Source organism: Felis catus, chromosome F1 (assembly GCF_018350175.1).
Source record: "Felis catus isolate Fca126 chromosome F1, F.catus_Fca126_mat1.0, whole genome shotgun sequence".
Classification (NCBI taxonomy): Eukaryota; Metazoa; Chordata; class Mammalia; order Carnivora; family Felidae; genus Felis; species Felis catus.
In genome coordinates this window covers 2,256,610-2,272,266 of record NC_058384.1, presented here as the reverse complement: position 1 = coordinate 2,272,266, position 15,657 = coordinate 2,256,610, and the positions used below count along the sequence as shown (strand labels likewise).

Sequence of the window (15,657 nt, the reverse complement as noted above, 5' to 3'; positions counted from 1 at the left end):
GGTTATTACTATTATTTTTTTTTTAGACCTTTCTTCTCTTCTAATATAGGCATTTATTCTATAAATTAACCCCCCAACCACTGCTTTAGCTGTATCACTTATTTAACTATTGGTACGTTGTGTATTTTCATTCTGTCTACTTCTACTGAGATTTTTTTTTAGCGAATGTTGAATTTTATCAAATATCTTTAGCACCAATAGAGGTGATCATATGATTTTTATTGTTTTAATTCATTAATAATGGCAGACTGTGTTAATAGTTTTCTTATACTGGACCGTCCCCACGTTCCACTTGATGGTGTTGTTGCATTCTTTTGATATTGTGATGTCGTATCTGGCAACTTTTTTTTTTTACGCTTTGAGAAAATGGAGATGTCATTGATGTATAATGTGATATAAGTTCCAGGCACACGACATAATGATTTGATATTTGTGTACATGGCAAAACGATTACCACAATAAGAAGAGTTAACACATCTGTCACTGTAGTTCCAAATTTTGCTTCTTGTGATGAGAACTTTTGTTTAAGTTTTATTTATTTATTTTGAGAGAAGGAGAGTACTTGTGTATGTGTGTGCATGGGAAGGGCGGGGGCGGAGAGAGAATCCCAAGCAGGCTCCGTGTCGTCAGCACAGAGCCTGATGTGGGGCTCGACCTCACGAACCAGGAGATCACGACCTGAGCCGAAATCAAGAGTCAGACGCTTAACCGACTGAGCCACCCAGGCGCCCCTCTTGTGATGAGAACTTTTAAAATCTCTTCTGTTAGAACCTTTCAATACTCAGGACACTATTTACTACAGTCACCACACTGGACGTACATGCCCATGAGCACTGACTTCATAACTGGAAGCTTGTGTCTTTTGACCCCCTCCCCTATTTCAGTTCCCCCCGCCCCTCCCAGGAACCACCAGTCTTTCCGTATTTATGAGTTTGGTTTTTGTTTTTTTTGTGTTTTTTTTGGTCTGTTTTGTTTTTCAGGGAGTTTTTTTTAGATTTCACATATGCGTGAAATCATATGGTGTTTGTCTTTCTCTGACTTACTTCACTGAGCATAATTCCCTCAAGGCCCATACGTGTTATTGCAGGTGGCAAAGTTTCATTCTGTTTTTTATGCCTGAGTAATATTCCTCTGTGTGTGTGTGTGTGTGTGTGTGTGTGTGTGTGTGTGCGCGCGCGCGCGCGCACGTGCGCACACATGCATGTGAATGTGCATACCCACCACATCTTCATTACCCTTCATCCATTGGTGGACACTTAGGTAGCTTCTGTGTTTTGGCTGTTATAAATAATACTACAGTGAGCATCGGTGCAAATATCTTTTCAAGGTAGTGTTTTCATTTTCTTCAGATAAATACCCAGAAGTGGAATTACTGAATAAGGTTCTATTTTTTTTTAATTTTTTTAATGTTCATTTACTTTTGAGAGAGAGAGAGAGAGAGGGAAACAGAACACAACTGGATGAGGGGCAGAGAGAGAGAGGGAGACATAGAATCTGAAGCAGGCTCCAGGCTCTGAGCTGTCAGCACAAAGCCCGACGCGGGGCTCGAACACATGAACCGTGAGATGATGACCTGAGCCGAAGTCGGACGCTCAAACGACTGAGCCCCCCAGGCGCCCCAAGGTTGTTCTACTTCCAAATTTTTTGAGGAACCTCCGTGATTCCCATAGTGGCCGCACCAGTTCGCATTCCCACCCACAGTGCAAGAGGGTTCCTTTCTCTCCACATCCTCGCCAACACCTGTTGTTTCTTGTCTTTTTTATAATATTGGCCACTTTGATAGATGGGAGGTGATGCCCCATTGTGGATTTGCCTTTCCCTGACAGTGACTCCTGTTGACCTTTTTGTGTACCTGTTGGCCATCTGTGTGTCTCTGGGGAAATGTCTCTTCATATCGTCTGCTCATTTTTTTTTTTTTTATTTTTTTTTTAACGTTTTATTTATTTTTGAGACAGAGAGAGACAGAGCATGAACGGGGGAGGGGCAGAGAGAGAGGGAGACACAGAATCGGAAGCAGGCTCCAGGCTCTGAGCCATCAGCCCAGAGCCCGACGCAGGGCTCGAACTCACGGACCGCGAGATCGTGACCTGAGCTGAAGTCGGATGCTTAACCGACTGAGCCACCCAGGGGCCCCACGTCTGCTCATTTTTTAGTTGGATTGGTTTTTTTGCCATTGAGTTGCATGAACATTTTATATATTTTGGATATTGACCCTTGATCAGATACACAATTTGCAAATATTTGCACCCATTGCAGACTGCCTTTTCGTTTTGTTGATGGTTTCCTTTGCTATAAGGAAGCTTTTTACTCTGATATGGTCCCACTTGTTAATTTTTGCTTTTGCTGCCTTTGCTTTTGGTATTAAATTAAAAAAAAAAAAAAATCCTCACCAAGACCAAGCTCTAGGAGCTTACCACTGACGTGTTTTCCTAGGAATTTTATGGTTTCAAATCTCACATTCAAGTCTTTAATCTGTTTTGAGTTTATTTTTGTGTGTGGTGTAAGAAAGACAGTGGTCCAGATTCATTCTTTGACATGTGGCTGTCTCGTTTTCCCAACACCATTTGTTGAAGAGACTGTCCTTTCCGCATTGTACATTCTTGCCTCCTTTGTTGTAAATTAATTGGCCATATGTGCACGCATTTATTTCTGGGCTCTCTATTCTGTTTTATTGATCTACGTGCTTTTATGCCAGTATGATACTGTTTTGATTACTGTAGCTCATAGTATAGTGTGAAATTAGGGAATGTGATGTCTCCAGCTTTGTTTTTGTTCTTCCTTCTCAAGATTGCTTTGGCTACTCTGGATCTTTTGTGATTCCATAACATTTTCAGATTGTTTTACTTCTGGGGAAAATGCCATTGGAGTTTTCATAGGGATTGCATTGAATTTTAGATTGCTTTAGATACAATGGACATCTTTTTTAAGTTTATTTATCTTGGAGAGAGAACGAGTCAGGGAGCGGCAGAGAGCGAGAATCCCAAGCAGGCTCCTCGCTGACAGCATGGCGCCCGATGCAGGGCTTGATCCCATGAACCGTGAGGTCATGACCTGAGCCGAAACCAAGAGTCGACACATAAATTGACTGAGCCACCCAGGTGCCCCCATAGTATGGACATTTCAACAAATATTAATTCTCCCAGTCCATAAGCACAGAAGGTCTTTCCAAACATTTTTAACATTCTTGCAAATGAGTGATATTTTTTGAGATTTCCTTTTATTATACTTTGGCAGATTTTATTGTTACGCTGTCTACATAAAAATAGCTGGGAAGCTTTTTCTTCCTTGAGTTGAAGCATTTTGATAGCACTGGTGCTGTGGTTTGATCGAGATTCACCGGTGAACCTTCCGGGCCTAGTCCTGTGTGCTTTCATTTTCTCTCTGTGTCACACTTCTCTTCTTCCTGTATGTAGCGCAGTGCTAACATGATGGGGACGATCACATCACCGTCCTTATCAGAATAGGTTATGAAACTGGAGGTTTTACCTTTGTAAGAAAGAATCAGAATGCTTATTTTATTAAGTAATAACAGAAAATGTTGTTGTTGAACCTTCTCGAGTACTTAACCATAATCTGCCTTCTTACACATGTCTTTAATGTTACAGATGTTCATTTTTATTCGATGGACCTGTAATTAATCTCTTTTTTTTGTGTAGAAATTTACAGCAACAATGTCAACACCAGATAAGAAAGCCTCACAGAAGATTGGTTTTCGATTACGTAACCTACTCAAGCTTCCCAAAGCACATAAATGGTGCATATATGAATGGTTCTACTCAAATATAGATAAGTATGTATCCGGCTTACATCGTGAATATCACTTGAACCAGAAATTGAACTTTTTCAAATGTTATAAGCCATCCTCTTTCCTATAGGTCTGTTTTGATTCTATTTTTTCTGATTTCCTTTTTCTATTCTCCGTTCTTGTTTTCCCCTCCCCCCTTTTGCAGAAGTTGTTACACATTTTTATGAAAACTCAAATGAAAGTATAATTTCTGTATCATAATTTACAAAGACTGTGGAGTGGATACCCTAAAACAGAGCTCCCTTATTTGTAATGAACCAGATGTGGTTTATAAATCTTGAGATTTTTTCTTTTTTTAGAGAGTGAGAGAGAGAGAAAGAGAGAGCAGGAGAGGGTGAGAGAGAGAGAAAGAGAGAGCAGGAGAGGGTGAGAGAGAGAGAAAGAGAGAGCAGGAGAGGGTGAGAGAGAGAGAAAGAGAGAGCAGGAGAGGGTGAGAGAGAGAGAGAGAGAGAGAGAAAGAGAGAGAGAGAGAGAGAGAGAGAGAGAGAATATCCCAAGCAGGCTCTGTGCCCAGCTCAGAGCCCAATACGGGGCTCATCCCACGACTGTGGGATCATGACCTGAGCTGAAATCAAGAGTTGACACTTAACTGACTGCCACTCAGGCGCCCCAGATCTTGAGATTTTTAAATGCTAGTATATTGGGGCACTCCCGCCTGACTCAGTCAGGAGAGCATCCGACTCTTGATCTCAGGGTTGTGAGTTCAAGCCCCATTGGGCGTGCTACTTAAAAAACATGCTAGTATATTGGTAGAGAAGCAGTTACTAATGGTAGAAATGATTCAGTGAGACTGTTAAGATAAGCTTTTTATTTGGGACATAGTATTTATATACTTTAATTATACATAAATGTTTCAATGGAACATAGAGATCCGGGCGAAATCCACTTGTTCCACAATAGTAACAATAGAAACAATTCTGAATTCTTATCCATCCTAATCGAATCGGATCTGTGCTGATCACTGATGCTTGCTCTGCTGGCTACTTATCTTGACTTCCCCTTCCTGGTTTCTAAACCAGTTGCCTACACTGCAGTGACTCTCGTGGACGGTCATATCTGACCCTGAAACTCACGTGTGATTTGATTGCTAAGTCTGGTTCCTGGTTTCCCAAACTCACGAATGATTGTTTTATTTTTGGCCACAGCTTTTTCCATAGGCTTATGACACTCCCAGGGTGTCTGGTGTGATCGGAGTTCTTCTGGAATTTCCAGGAACTGGTCTGACCCTCTCGAGTCCTCCAGTTTTCTAAAAATGATTTAATCTCCAAGAGGACTCCTTGGTGTTGGCATTGCCTTTGGGGCGGAGATACTTTGTAGCCGACCTTCATCCTCCCAAGATATAATGACAGATGCTAGGCTGCTTCCCAAAGGATACACTCTCATGTGAGATCTCACAAAAAGCAGTGTCTCCTAGAACCTCAGGCACAGACCTGTTTCACAAGTAGCTTGTAGCACTCGTGGTTTCCCAGACTTTCACAAACACCACTTTTGGTTTAGCGCTTTGAATCTGTGCCCATTTTATACGTGTTCTGGGTAGAAGCGTAAGATGGCATTTGGTGATTAGTATAATGTTGAAAATTGGAAAGCATATTTTGAAATTGATGCGTCTGAAGCAGCTTGTTGTATATTAACCTTTAAAATACCATTTCTGTTTTACAGACCACTTTTTGAAGGCGATAATGACTTCTGTGTATGTCTGAAGGAATCTTTTCCCAATCTAAAAACAAGAAAGTTAACAAGAGTAGAATGGGGAAAAATCAGGCGGCTTATGGGAAAACCACGGAGGTAAAAATAACATTTTTATTTAAAATAAAATCAATAAATTACTCGATAGTATCATTACACATTGGTTTTTTTTCATCTTCACAAGGACTGATACTGGAAACCTAACTTTTCAGAATAATTGTGTGTTAAATATATCCTGTTAACCAGCCTTTGTTCAGATGACAGGCTTTGAACATACTTTTTTTTTTTTTTTTTTTTTTTTTTTTAAATTATTTTCTTAACTATTTGGCAGGGGGCTGTTATTCGGGGAGCGAGCTCTAGTGGGGGAGGGGCAGAGAGAGAGGGACACAGAGGATCCAAAGCAGGCTCTGTGCTGACAGCAGAGAACCCGATGTGGGGCTTGAACTCCGAAGCCACGAGATCATGACCTGAGCTGAAGTCTGATGTTTAACCAACTGAGCCACCCAGGTGCCCCTAATTTTTTTGCTTTTTAAAAAACATTTATTTTGAGAGAACACAAGGGTGGGAGAGGGGCAGAAAGAGAGGGAGAGAGAGAGAGAGAGAGAGAGAGAGAGAGAGAGAGAGAGAGAATCCCAAGTAGGTTCTGGGTGCCCGACTCGGGGCTCGATCTCAGGAACACTGAGATCATGACCTGAGCTGAAATCAAGAGCTGGATGCTTAACCAACTAAGCCACCCAGGTGCCCCCATCTGACTCTTGATCTCTGCCCAGGTTGTGATCTCAGGGTCATGAGTTCAAGCCCCATGATGTTGGGCTGCCCACAGTAGGAAAAAAAAAAAATTGCTGACACATCTTAAGAGTTCTCTTCAACAAGAAAAAATTTTAACTGTATATGGTGACAGATGTTGACTAGGTTTATTGTGGTGATATTTTTTGCAATATATACAAATATCGAACCATTCTGAGAGCACCCCCGAGCGGGGGAGGGGCAGAGAGAGAGGGAGAGAGAGGGAGAGAGAGGGAGAGATGGAGGGAGGGAGGGAGAGAGAATCCCAAGCAGGTTCTGTGCTGTCAGGGCAGAGCCTGATGTGGGGCTCTATCTCATGAACTGTGAGATCATGACCTGACATCAAGTGTCAGACATTTAACCACCTGAGCCACGCAGGTGCCCCAAATTCCCGCTTTCTGTACAAAATTTGAAATAATGTGGTTCTCCCAATTTTTCCCTTGTACACCTAAAAGTTATATAAGGTGTTATATGTCTGTTATACCTCAATAAAATAAGTGAAAGCACATTCTATCTCAAAAAAACAAAACCCCAGAAAGAAAAATCAAGTGAATCTATCTGTTATTTTCTGAAAATTGCTTAAAAAACATTTTTTTTTAGGGGCGCCTGGGTGGCTCAGTCGGTTAAGCATCCAACTTCAGCTCAGGTCATGATCTGACGGTCTGTGAGTTCCAGCCCCACGTTGGGCTCTGAGCTGGCAGCACAGAGCCCTACATGGGGCTTGGACTCCAGAACTGAGAGATCATGACCTGAGCCAAAGTTGGACACTTAACTGACTGAGCCACCCCATCACCCTAAAACTTACTTTTCATGTGACATTACTTCTTTTCCAGTTTTATCTTTCTTTCTAACACATTGGAAAACCTTGTATTACTTTTTTTTTTTAACTTTATTTATTTTTGAGAGGGGGAGAGAGCACGAGCCGTGGAGGGGCAGAGAGAGAGGGAGACACAGAATCCAAAGCAACTGCAGGCTCCGAGCTGTTAGCACAGACCCCAACATGGGGCTGGAACTCACAAACCGTGAGATCACCGCCTGAGCCAAAGTCAGACGCTCAACCGACTGAGCCACCCAGGCGCCCCGGAAAACCTTATGTTACTTTTGAGTGAAATTTTGAAATTTGGGTCACCTGGCTGGCTTAGAGGAGCACGTAGCTCTTGATCTTGAGGTGGTGAGTTTGAGCCCCCGATGCAGTATAGAGATTACTTAAATAAATGAAACTTTAAAAATTATTTGAGGGGCGCCTGGGTGGCGCAGTCGGTTAAGCGTCCGACTTCAGCCCGGTCACGATCTCGCGGTCTGTGAGTTCGAGCCCCGCGTCGGGCTCTGGGCCAATGGCTTGGAGCCTGGAGCCTGTTTCCGATTCTGTGTCTCCCTCTCTCTCTGCCCCTCCCCCATTCATGCTCTGTCTCTCTCTGTCCCCCCAAAAAATAAATAAACGTTGAAAAAAAAAATTTTTAAAAAAAATTTTTTTTTGAAATGTTAGGTCATGAGTTCTGATATTCTCTGCCTATTAGAGGCACGTACAAGATTTTTTTCACTTTATTTTTTAAGTTTATTTTGAGACAGAGTGAGAGGACATGTGTGCATACGCAGGGGAGGGGCAGAGAGAGAGGCAGAAAGAGAGAATCCCAAGCAGGCTCCTCACTGGCAGTGTGGAGCCCACCGCGGGGCTCGAACCCACTAACTGCGAGATCATGACCTGAACCGAAGCCAGACACTTAACCAACTGAGCCACCCAGGCGCCCCAAGACTTTTTCACCTTAAATGGTGGGAAAGTTCAGGGAAGGCATGGAAATATAAAGTGACTTGGGCAAGTAGAAACAGAATTTAGTTTTAATGATTTAAAAAAAAAATTTGTTAATGTTTATTTTTGAGAGAGAGAGAGAGACACAGTGCAAGCGGGGGAAGAACAGAGAGAGAGGGGGACACAGAATCCAAAGCAGGCTCCAGGCCCCGAGCTGTCAGCACAGAGCCCGACGCGGGGCTCAAATTCATGAACTGTGAGATCATAACCTGAGCCAAAGCTGGGCACTTAACCGACTGAGCCACCCAGGTGCCCCAGTTTTAATGATGTCTATAGTTAGTGATGAAACACAAGGAGAACTTTTAATGGAACTGGTAGTATTTCATCTATGTATTGAAAGATCACATTGCTGATATGTCTTTAATATTTCCCTCCTTTGTAAGAACAGAATTAAAATGAGATGGACCCGTGTGTTTCATCCTGGTAGTTTTTGGTCTTTGGTAATTAATTCCTTTAGGCCATTTTGGTACAAAACTGTGACTTCACATGTTTGCGTAAATTGAGGTTCTTGTTTCTAATTATTGTCCATCAGGATCATATGTTAGTCACTTTTTCATTGTTTTCTTATAATTCTGTAGCTTAAGAGTGTCGTTGAAATATTTCTCATTAACTTATTCCGCTACCTTTCTATAACATTGCTTAATGGTTTAGTTCTTTATCTTTACTTCATCAAAGTTAATTTACAGTTGAAATGAAGTCTTTATTTTCAACAAAAGTTTGTAGTTTTTCTTTTCTCTGAGGAAGTCAAGGTACAATACATATTATTGCTACAATATACTTCTTAAAATACCCTAAAAAAGAAAGGAAGAAAATGTGCAATATACAGATGGTGAAATGGGAAGATGTATTTGAGGTTTGATAAGAAGACTTAAGGTTCTAAGTTAATCTGTAAATTCAGATCAGTCTCAATAAAAATATCAGTAGAACTGGGGCGCCCAGGTGGCTCAGTCGGTTGAGTGTCCGACTTTGGCTCCGCTCATGATCTCACAGGTCGTGAGTTCGAGCCCCACGTCGGGCTCTGTGCTGGCAGCTCAGCCTGGAGCCTGTTTCCGATTCTGTGTCTCCCTTTCTCCCTGCCCCTAACCCACTCGCATGTCTCTCTCAAAAATAAATAAACATTAAAACAAACAAAATCATTGGGACTTTTTTTTTAAACTAGATGAACTAATTCTCAAATTCAGATTTAAGAGAGGTGAAATCAAGCAAAAAGATCTAGGAAAAATCTGAAGCAGCAAAGTAACTATGCTTACCAGATATTGAAGTCGATTACAAAGTGATCATCATTAACAAAGTATAGTAATGGCACGTAAATAGACGGATTAAGAAAAGAGAATCCAGATAGTGTCACAGATGTCTCTGGGAATTTAATGCATAATAGCAGTGGTTGCCTCTCAAATACATGGAGGGAGGAAGAGGCTAAATTATTTACTTCATGGATATTGAGACCACTCTAGCAACCTAGAGAGAAAAGAAGCCGGTTTCATAATTTTTATTTTATTTTATTTTTTGAGAGAGAGCATGAGCAGGGGCGGGGCAGAGAGAGAGGGAGACACAGAATCCGAAGCAGGCTCAGGGCCCTGAGGTGTCAGCACAGAGCTGGACGCGGAGCTCGAACCCATGAAGCGCGGGATCATCCCCAGGGCTGAAGTCGGATGCTCAACCGACTGAGCCACCCAGGCGCCCCTAGATGATTTAAATATTTTTAAAATGAGGGGCGCCTGGCTGGCTCAGTCAGTAGAGCATGCGACTCTGGATCTTGGAGTTGTAAGTTCAAGCCCCAGCTTGGGTGTAAACATGACTAAAAAATTAAAAAATGAAACAGTAAAACTGGTAGAGAAATTTATGGGAGAGTTTTGCTTAATCTTGAGTGGGAAAGGTCTTTCTAAGAGTCCACAAAGCTAGGCATCATAAAGGAAAATATCAACAAATTTAGCTGCATAAAAATAACATTTCAGGGCCGCCTTGGTGGCTCAGTTGGTTAGGCGTCTGACTTCGGCTCAGGTCATGATTTCATGTTTCCGTGAGTTCGAGTCCCGCGTCAGGCTCTGTGCCGACAGCTCAGATCCCGGAGCCTGCTTCGGATTCTGTGTCTCCCTCTCTCTCTGCCCCTCTCCCACTCATGCGTGCACACACTCTGTCTCTCTCTCTCTCTCCCTCTCTCAAAAATAAACATTAAAAATAATAATAACATTTTGCATTACTCTCTCCGAAAGAAACATGAAATCAAAAGACAATGACAAATATTTATAATTCTTATCACAAAGCCCAATTTCCTAATATGTAAATAACTCCTGTGAGTCCGTAAGAAAAAGTCAAAAAATCCATGATAAAGATGATTATAAACAGTACATAGGAAAGAAGAAAAAATGGATCTTGTAAACACATGAAAAGAGGTCAGTCTTACTCATAGTAAGAAATGGAAAAATCAGAGTATGCCAGGATACTGGCTTTTAGTTCGCAAAGCTTTAATGTGTTATGTTGGCAGGGGTATGGTGAGTGGTCACGCTTGCTGGTGAGAGTAAATTTAGATAACCTCTGTGGAGGGCAGTTTGATAATCTCTCTCAGATTTACAAATCTCCATACCCTTTGACCTAGTAATTCTACAACGTTAGGTTACAGAAAAGTCTGTACCTGCGTGTTACTAATTACGGTATTGCTTCCAGTAGCAAAAGATTGGCAAAACGTGAATGTCCAATAATAGGGGAATGATTCATTCAAATGTGGTATCTCAATATAGTAAACAACTTGGAAACCACTTAATGTAAACCAAAATAAAATCAGAGATCATTCCTTGTGTGCTGACTTGGAACAGATTGCTAAGATACATTAAGAAAAGAAGGCAGAGGGGCGCCTGGGTGGCTCAGTCGGTTGAGTGCCCGACTTCAGCCCAGGTCACGATCTCACGGTTTGTGGGTTCGAGCCCTGTGTGGGGCTCGGTGCTGACGGCTCGGAGCCGGGAGCCTGCTTGGGATTCTGGGTCTCCCTCTCTCTCTGCCCCTCCCCCGCTCATGTTCTGTCTCTGTCAAAAATAAATAAACATTAAAAAAATTTTTTTTAAAAATTTACGAGATTAAGCTTACCAAGTGTTGGTGAGGCTCTGGGGAAACTTGGAATCCTCTGTGCTATTGATGGGAACATAAAATGGTGCAACCACTTTGGAAAACCATCTGATAGTTTGAAGACCTCTTTAGAGAATTTAGGTTCACAGCCGAATCAGGAGGAAGGTATAGAGATTTTCCCATATACCCCCGGCCCCCACAGAGATGCAGCCTCCCCCGTCCTCAGTATCTCCCACCAGAGTGGGTTGATGGGTTCACTCCCGGTTTGGTACAGTCTACGGGTTTTGAAAACCGTACACTGACATATCTACCATCAGGATGTCGTAGAGTATTTGCTCTGCTCTAAAAATCTCTCGCACTTCAATTAGTCATTCCTCCCCCCACAGTCCCGGCTACTGGCAACTGATCTTTTGATTGTCTCCAGAGGTCTCCATTTTCCAGAATGGAAATCACACGGCATGTAGCCTTTTCACATTGGCTGCTTTCACTTAGTGGTATGCATTTCAGGTCCCTCTGTATCTTTTCTTGGCTTGACGGTTCATCCTTTTTGTTGGTTTATTTTTTAATTTTTAAATCAAAAAAATTTTTTGAGAGCGCGCGGGTGGGGGAGGGGCAAAGGGAGAGGGAGGGAAAGAATCTCATGCAGGCTCCACGGTCAGCGCGAAGCCCGATGTGGGCCTCGATCTCCCGCCTGAGATCGTGACCCGAGCCGAAATCCAGAGTCTGACGCTTCACCGGCTGAGCCACCCAGGTGCCCCAATCGTTCATCCTTGTTAGGACGTCTCGGTTGCTTCAAGTTCTGGCAATTGTGAGTAAAGCTGCCATAAGCGTCTGTGTTGAAGTTTTGGTGCGGACGGAAGTTTCCATCTCATCCGGGTAGATACGAAGGAGTGCGGTTACTCGAGGGTATGGTAAGAGGGTGCGTCGTTTCGCGAGAAACCATCTAACCGTCTTCCAGAGCGGCCGTGCCGTTTTGCGTCCCCACCTGAAGGAAGGAGGGTTTCTGTTCCCCATCCTTGCCGGCATTGGGTGTTGTCTGCGTTCCAGGTCTTGGTCGTTCTAATAGGTGTGTACTAGTGTCTCATTTAATTTGCATTTCCCCGATGACACACGATGTGGAGCATCCAGTAGGCTTATTTGTCATCTGTGTGTCTTCTTGGGCGATAGTTGGCTTCTTTTGTTTTCCGTTTCTTTTTTTTTTTTTTTTTTTTTAACGTTTATTTCTTTTTGAGACAGAGACAGAGCATGAACGGGGGAGGGTCAGAGAGAGGGAGACACAGAATCCGAAACAGGCTCCAGGCTCTGAGCTGTCAGCACCGAGCCCGACGCGGGGCTCGAACTCACGGACCGCGAGATCGTGACCTGAGTTGAAGTCGGACGCTCAACCGACTGAGCCACCCAGGCGCCCCATGGTTTTCGTTTCTTGAAAGGTTAAGCAGACACTGACCATCTGACCCAGCCATTCCACTCCTAGGTATTTGGTGAAGAGAAATTAAAGCAAAAATGTATACAAAAACCTATCCACAGATGTTCGTGTCACCTAAGTTGTAATCGCCCCAAAGTGGAAACAGCCCGACTGTCCACCACTAGGTGAACAGATAAACGGGTTATGACACACTCGTGGAGCAGGATACTGTTCTCCAGTAAAAAGAATGAACCATCGACGCCTGCAACAACATGGATTACTCTTGGGGTAATTAGGCTGAGTGAAGGAAGCCTGACAAAAAGAGTTGGTGCCGGATGATTTCATTTATATGAGATTTTAGAAGATAGAAACTACAATGACAGAAAGCAACTTGGTGATTGCTTGAGAAGTGCGGTGTAGAAGGAGAGAGAGTAAAGTACCACGAGGAGACTTTGGGGAGTGATTGACGTCTGGAAATGTTCGTTATCTTGTCTGTGGTGATGGTTTCGTGGATCTGTATTTTGTGGCATGAAAGCTGTGCTGAAGTCACTTTGGTTCATCCCAGTATTTGAGAATAGAAGTATGGCGGGCCTGGGGGGCTCTGTTGGTTGAGCGTCCGACCCTTGATTTCGGCTCAGGTCGTGTTCTCGCGGTCATGGGACTGAGCCCCGTGTTGAACTCTGCGCCGACAGCAGGGAGCCTGCTTGGGATTCTGTCTCCCTCTCTCTCTGCCCCTCCCCTGCTCGTGCATGCGTGTGACACTTCTCTCTCTCTCTCTCTCTCTCTCTCTCTCTCTCTCTCTCTCTCTCAAAATAAATAAACATTAAAAACAAAAAAAAGAAGAGGAAGTAAGGCCCTAAAGATAAGAGTAAATTCAGTGTTTATGCTTCAAGGCAGGAAGTATGATTAAACATTTACACAGTGGTAAGCCTCATCTTTAATTCTGTATTGGTACGCTCACTGGGTCACAAGGAAGATATCTTGTTCTTCTGAATAGAATATTGTAATTGAATTTGGTCCCAGGAGGAGACCTGGGATCCAGATGCCGTGGTGTCAAAGGATAGTGAACCAATCCTCCTCCTTTGTAGGAAAGGACGGTCTAGACTTGCTTGTATGTCTTTGAGTCTTGCAAGGTCCTGTTTTTAAAAAGATCTAGATAATTTACTTTGAAGAGAAACAATGACTATCTCTAAGAGCCTGTTTTTGAACAAATTCCTCAAGAGAGGAAAAGAGGGCACGGTGAGGTGGATGGTCTGATGTCAGGTTTCCCTATAGGATGGTTATCAGTTTATATGGTTTTTGTAATTTATTCTAGATGTTCTTCTGCATTTTTTGAGGAAGAGAGATCAGCATTAAAACAGAAACGGCAGAAAATAAGACTCTTACAACAAAGGAAAGTTGCAGACGTTTCCCAGTTCAAAGATCTCCCAGACGAAATCCCTTTGCCCCTGGTTATCGGAACCAAAGTTACAGGTGAGTGAGCACAAGTTCATTACTGGTTTGATTTGTAAGGTTTCACCGTGCCGACTGCTGGCCGCTAGACACGTGGCTTTTAAATTGAGAAGCTTACGCTGTAGCTCTGTAGTAACATGCGGTACAAGGTACTGTTTGTTCGTCTATGACATCCCGTTTTATTTATTTATTTTTTTTTAAATAGTTTTATTTATTTATTTATTTATTTTTGAGACAGAGAGAGACAGAGCATGAGCAGGGGAGGGGCAGAGAGAGGGAGACACAGAATCCAAAGCAGGCTCCAGGCTCTGAGCTGTCAGCACAGAGCCTGACGCGGGGCTCGAACTCACGGACCGTGAGATCATGACCTGAGCTGAAGTCGGACACTCAACTGACTGAGCCACCCAGGCGCCCCTATGACATCCCGTTTTAAACTACTTGGGGAGGGGCGCCTGGGTGGCGCAGTCGGTTAAGCGTCCGACTTCAGCCAGGTCACGATCTCGCAGCCCGTGAGTTCGAGCCCCGCGTCAGGCTCTGGGCTGATGGCTCAGAGCCTGGAGCCTGTTTCCGATTCTGTGTCTCCCTCTCTCTCTGCCCCTCTCCCGTTCATGCTCTGTCTCTCTCTGTCCCAAAAATAAATACATGTTGAAAAAAAAAAAAATTTAAACTACTTGGGGAAAAGCGTACCGGTTCGAAGCAACGTCAGTAGACGTAAGCCGGAGCAAACTGACACAAAGACGAAATCGACAGTTCACTGGGGTCCCTGCAGCTGTACATTGTTTACATTTTGAATTTTTACATTATTCCGTCTTTGGCTTTCACATCATTTACTTGCCTTTCTAAACACTCTTCAGTGGTTAGCTCACAAACACATTGTTCTTGCGCTCTTTGGCTTTGGGGATAGTCCATTTCTAAGGACTGAATAAACGAAATTATTCAGTAGGTAGTTGGTTCAAAGTTTTATTTAAGGATCTAAATTCTGTCAGTTGGTGGATATGATTCTGTGTATTCTTTTTGGTTACAACGTGGAAGGAAAGTAGCACCGAAGCCTCAAGTTTAAGGTAATTCTTCATAATGTGGTAAACTAAAATCATAACTTATGTAATATAAAAAATAACAAGGTGTTGAATGGGTAGACAGGTTAGTGACTGTACTGAAAGGGTTTTAAAAATGGTTGGATTTATCAAGGAACGTTTTCTGGAGGAAAGGTAACCTCGAGTTACGTTAATATCACTTTTTCTAGTCGTAGAAGTGGTACGTATTTCCATGACGCTGTAGAGAGGAGTAATTCCGAGGAAAGGTGGATAATAGAGAAGAGCCTATGTGGTGCATATGAGATGCATACAAGGAGGTGAACGGATTTGGTCACGACTTGCCACGACAACTTACCACATACAAAACTTACCAATGACCTCTCTCCCGACAAAATTGGTCTGGGGGTGAGGCTGGCAATGAAGTGAGGGATCTCGAAAAGTCTTGGAAAGATGCATTAGTTCTAGGGGCGCTTGGGTGGCTCAGGCAATTGAGCGTCTGACTTTGGCTCAGGTCGCGAACTCGTGGTCCGTGAGTTCGAGCCCCGCGTGGTCCGTGAGTTCGAGCCTGGGGCCGGCTCCGGATTCTGTGTCTCCCTCTCTCTCTGACCCTCCCCGTTCATGC

The 15,657-nt window shown here is 43.3% G+C and overlaps 1 protein-coding gene across 7 annotated transcripts in view; it reads left to right on the top strand.

Moving 5' to 3' along the window:
- LIN9 (lin-9 DREAM MuvB core complex component) overlaps nucleotides 1-15,657 on the top strand; it is a 65,381-nt gene that overhangs the window by 17,098 nt on the left and 32,626 nt on the right. For all 7 annotated transcript variants that reach the window (XM_023247321.2, XM_023247325.2, XM_023247326.2 and 4 more), the window contains 3 exons: nucleotides 3,657-3,790; nucleotides 5,465-5,590; nucleotides 13,865-14,022. In XM_023247321.2, coding sequence (XP_023103089.1) covers nucleotides 3,657-3,790; nucleotides 5,465-5,590; nucleotides 13,865-14,022 — 418 coding nt within the window. The remainder of the gene's footprint in view (nucleotides 1-3,656; nucleotides 3,791-5,464; nucleotides 5,591-13,864; nucleotides 14,023-15,657) is intronic.